The sequence below is a fragment of the Sciurus vulgaris genome, assembly GCF_902686455.1.
Source record: "Sciurus vulgaris genome assembly, chromosome: 1".
Classification (NCBI taxonomy): Eukaryota; Metazoa; Chordata; class Mammalia; order Rodentia; family Sciuridae; genus Sciurus; species Sciurus vulgaris.
The window spans coordinates 157,637,051-157,641,512 of NC_136461.1; the positions used below are offsets into that span (position 1 = coordinate 157,637,051).

General features: G+C 36.2%; 1 protein-coding gene across 1 annotated transcript; it reads right to left on the reverse strand.

Annotated features, from left to right (window-relative positions):
- FABP9 (fatty acid binding protein 9) lies at positions 1-3,666 on the reverse strand. The gene is made up of 4 exons (XM_079105744.1): positions 3,145-3,666; positions 947-1,119; positions 343-444; positions 1-173 (listed from the first exon to the last, which is right to left on the reverse strand). Exons 1-4 carry the CDS (start codon positions 3,218-3,220, stop codon positions 123-125), a joined length of 402 nt encoding a protein of 133 aa, XP_078961870.1. The 5' UTR covers positions 3,221-3,666; the 3' UTR covers positions 1-122.
- Positions 3,667-4,462: the final 796 nt, after the last annotated feature.

Genomic DNA, 4,462 nt, shown 5'->3' on the forward strand with positions numbered 1-4,462 from the left:
TTGATGCTTTTATTGAGCAAGCTTATATTAGATTTTTTAAAAATTATTGGTCTTGGGGCATATTTTCTTCAAGTACCAGTTTCCTTAGGTGAACAAGTGCTCCTTGATGTGGACCCTTTTCTTCACACCTTTTCATAGATTCTAGTGCTGACAATATTATTCATGGTACATTCCTAAAAGCAAAAAGGGAACGATTAGAGTTGGGAGTTGACAGATTGAACTTGTTCTGTCCGGTCACCCCAGGTCAAGCCCTCAATTCAGGGTGCAAAAACAATTGAATAGCTTGACAACCATGCATCAAACAAGAGGCATAAAAATTTAAATTCAGAAAAAAAAACTCACCACTACCATTTTTCCATCTACAATTTTTCTTTTGATTGTTGTCTCTTTGTCAAGCCATTTTTGGACCTGAATCATTGAGCCATTGTCTAATGTTATGATGCTCTATAAATGTAAAAAGAAATCTGTTAGAAGTAGAATTTACTGTATGCTATCCAATGCAGGACTGGACGTCCACCTTTCAATCTATATTTTGAAATTCTATTCTTCAAAATCCTCACCTTAGTTCTTGTCACAATTTAATACTGTCAAACTAAAAGTTTTGAGAGATTATTTAATTCATATTATTTAATGCATATTATTTAATTAATTTTTCTCTCCTAGGCAAACAATTCCTAAACTATTCATGCTTAATTGATCGCTCCTCTATGATCTTTTATATAATGACAAAGTGAGATCAGAAAAAAAAAGTGAAAGCAATTTGAAATTTTTTAGCTCCACTTGACCCTCAGAAGAATTAGCAAAAGGAATGACTTTGGAGATGTACAGATATAAAACAAGCCCAAACTGACTTGGTAATAAGTCAAATACATAGAATAAACCATGCCTCGCCACCTTCTGGTTTGTTTCTGACAGCTGAACACAGGAAGATTGAATTCTGACTCACCTTTACGTTTCGGTTGTCTGCGGTGGTTTCATCAAATTCCTCCCCCAGCCTGAAGGCGATCTCCGAGTTCTTCAAAGAACTTTCTGTTCGGATGTGCACTGTTTCCCCATCGGCGCTAATAGTGACGCTTGGTTTCACCGACCCTGCAGCGTTGCGAGCTGCAGCATTCACTCCTGGAGGCAGAAAAAGCAACAAACCTCATTCAGACATTTAGGCAGATGTGTTAACAATCATTTTCTAAGCAATTTTCTATGAAAACATACTTCCCCCATTGAAGTTTTTGATAATGTATGGTGTATTCTTTTATGCTCTCTGTTGTATGGACTGAGCCAGGTCCTCCCAATAGCTAGTATTCCATCTGATATTTTGAAAAGCTAAATTCACTTTCTGAAGCTATTGAGCTTCTTGGAAAATGTCTATGTGCAGGATGCCTTTCAGGTGATCAGATGCTGGCACTGGACTTCATAGATGCTATAACAATATAGGAGGAGTTTGGCTTAGAGCTTGGTCTTGTTGCTCAGGCTAGGGATTTCCATTGTCAAACTTTACTCCTGCAAACTGTGAGCAGAAGAGTTGACTCATTCCCTCTCTCTCTCTCTCTCTCTCTCTCTCTCTCTCTCTCTCTCTCTCTCTCTCTGTCTTTCTCAATAATTATCCGACTCTGTTTCCCATTCAAATTATGGAACAGATGTGATGTACTTCACAGTGGAGTAGTAGCTTTATATCCATGGATCACAAACAAGAGTGAAGTGGTTAAAACCTGGCTCCAGGTGTGTTATTTACCTTCTCTATCCTTCAGCTCTCTTGATAGTAAGATGTGTTTAAATGGTTCTAACCTCACAGGTGTGTTGGAAGAGGAGATAAAGGACTTAGCATTGTACTGGGACAGAGGTGCTCAGCTGCTGTTCCTCCTTTTGACTTAGTCTAACTTCCAGCTCCCAGTCAAAACAAAGACTGGCTGGGCATGGTTGTGCATGCCAGTAATTCCAGCAGCTTGGTAGGCTGAGGCAGCAGGATAGTGAGTTCAAAGCCAACCTTAGTAACTTAGCGAGACCCTAAGCAACTTAGTGAGATCCTGTCTCTAGATAAAATATAAAAAGGGCTTGGGGATATGACTCAGTGGTTAAGGGCCCTGGTACCAATACATACACAAATAAAAAAAACCCACAAGGACTGTTCTGGCCTTAAACCTCCAAATTTTATTTAAAACAAATGCATCTATAAATCCATGGATAAGGAACCATGGATTTATTTATTGCTCCCTTATAAAGTCAATACTGAGACAAAAGAGGAACAAATACTCCACTTATGAGCACACTGACTTATTATGCAGGATAAAGTATGGTTGTTTCATTGCCCAGAATGAGTAAATATACTGTTAATAATTGTAAGCATCTACTGATTATTCCACACAAGTTTAAAAAAAAGTAAAGAAGATTCTTGGTTTCATATATATTATTTAATGTAATTATTTTAATTATTATAAAAGATTTCTCTCAATTAAATATAAAAATATTAAGTAATTGCTGTTTTTCTAGCATTAATTAAAAAATCTGTGCAGCTATTATAGACCCAAGTCATCATGACTGATGTTTGACCATTTAACTTTAGTTAGAGATAAAGAATAGATAAGGTTTGTACTTCTGAGAAACATCCCAGGAGTAAAAATGTTCTATTTCTCCCACCAAAGGAATTTTTCAAAGTAATAGCTTACATATCTCTTACTTCAATGAGAACTCTAGAAATTAACTGACCAGAAATTTTATTTGTTGCTACTACTCTATTAAATTTATAACTTAATGCAAACCCCAAGATAAATTTAATTATAGATGATGATTACTGTGTATAAATTGGAAACTGGAAAAAGCTGTTCAATAAAGTGACCAAGATAAGGAGATATTTTATCTAGAGGTTAGCATGAAGTATTTTCAAAAAAAGATAAATGGGTTTATATATGGATTTTGACTGAAGGTATCTGTGTGCCTCATATTTTAAAAAGACACAATTATTCCTAATACTAAGGAAAAGCAAAAGTAGTAGTAGTAATAAGTAGGATCATAAACTATGTTAGTCTCACATGAATATGCCCCAGAATCACAAAGAAGAGAGAATTGCAGGAAAATTCATTGTAAAGCGCAAACACAACCACATCACAAAGTGCTTTGCCAGTTTCCTCATCCCATAATGGTATTTCTCACCCAGTTCTTTCATATAATCCTCAAAGTTTTCACTGGAGACCAGTTTCCAGGTTCCCAAGAAGGGCTCCATCGTCATGAAAGGCTTGCTGGGAAGAGCCACTTGCACCAGAAAACCAACGAAATGCAGGCATTACAATGCCACCAGGAGCTTGATTTAAAGAACGTTCTCATCATGTGATGCTCCTGAAGTGGCCAATGGGCAGCAGCAAGACTGAGACTCTAGGCACCAGCATTTGAGTCACTTTATTTACCTCCAAATTAATTGGCAGAAAATTAACATGTGAAGTTTAATTCAGGTCAACAATTACAGCTTCTCGCAAAGAGATTTATACCCAAGTCACCTGATAAGTACTATTTGTGGAATGGGGACAATTTTTAACAGAGATCAGCCTTTTGAACAATAAATGCTGTTACCCTGAAGGGGTATCCTGATGAATGTTTGATGAACAACTGCCTGGAATGTTTCCCCATCCAAGACAAGGGCAACCTTGCTTAGTACACATCAGCTGTTTCATGTTTGGGCAAGTCACAGTACCAGAACATCCTTTTCATTAAAATAATCCCTTCCCTTCCCTTCCTTGCAGGGTTGATGTATTGATATTAGCTAATGTAACCACAATGCCTGCAGATGATTGGAGTGGGGTGTAGGGCATTATTAATATTATCATTGTTGTTAATCAAGAGTAATTGAGGATGGGGAAGAAAGGTGACAATTATCACTGAGTGGTGACTAGTAGTTTCAGCCTTAAAAAGAAGGTAGAGTCAATGCCTGCAAAATTCATATTTCAGTTTTATAAAGTAAAAGTTTAAAAAGTAAAGTATTGAAAGCTGTCTCATATGACTAAAAAAACAATAAAAAAAGAAATTGTGATGGCAAATTTTTGGAAGTTTAAGGAAGAAAAATGTGCTTGCTTGAAATCTATATTCTAAAAGAAAAATGAAGATAGCAAATAAATTTAATCTCTGTGTACGTAGTCCTGAAGTCATCTCAGGCAACCCAAGTAATAGACGCAGACTTTGTAGATACTGAGTTTACCAAGAAGAATTAAATTCAAAAGCTGATATTTATCCCACGGCTTTGAAATCACTTGTTTTCAAAATACAGAAAAACAGAGAGAGCCAGGAACTAGAAAAAAGATATTCATACTTTTATCTGCTTTGTGTCAAATATTCCTTTCACTTAGAAATATCTGTTCAAGTCATCTTTATGTGGACAAAGCAAAAAAAGAGATTAATGTTTTGGCAACACAAAGCAAGGACTTAAGTAGGATAAAGAATTTCTTTGAGGAACACATAAAGAAATGTATAATGCAACATC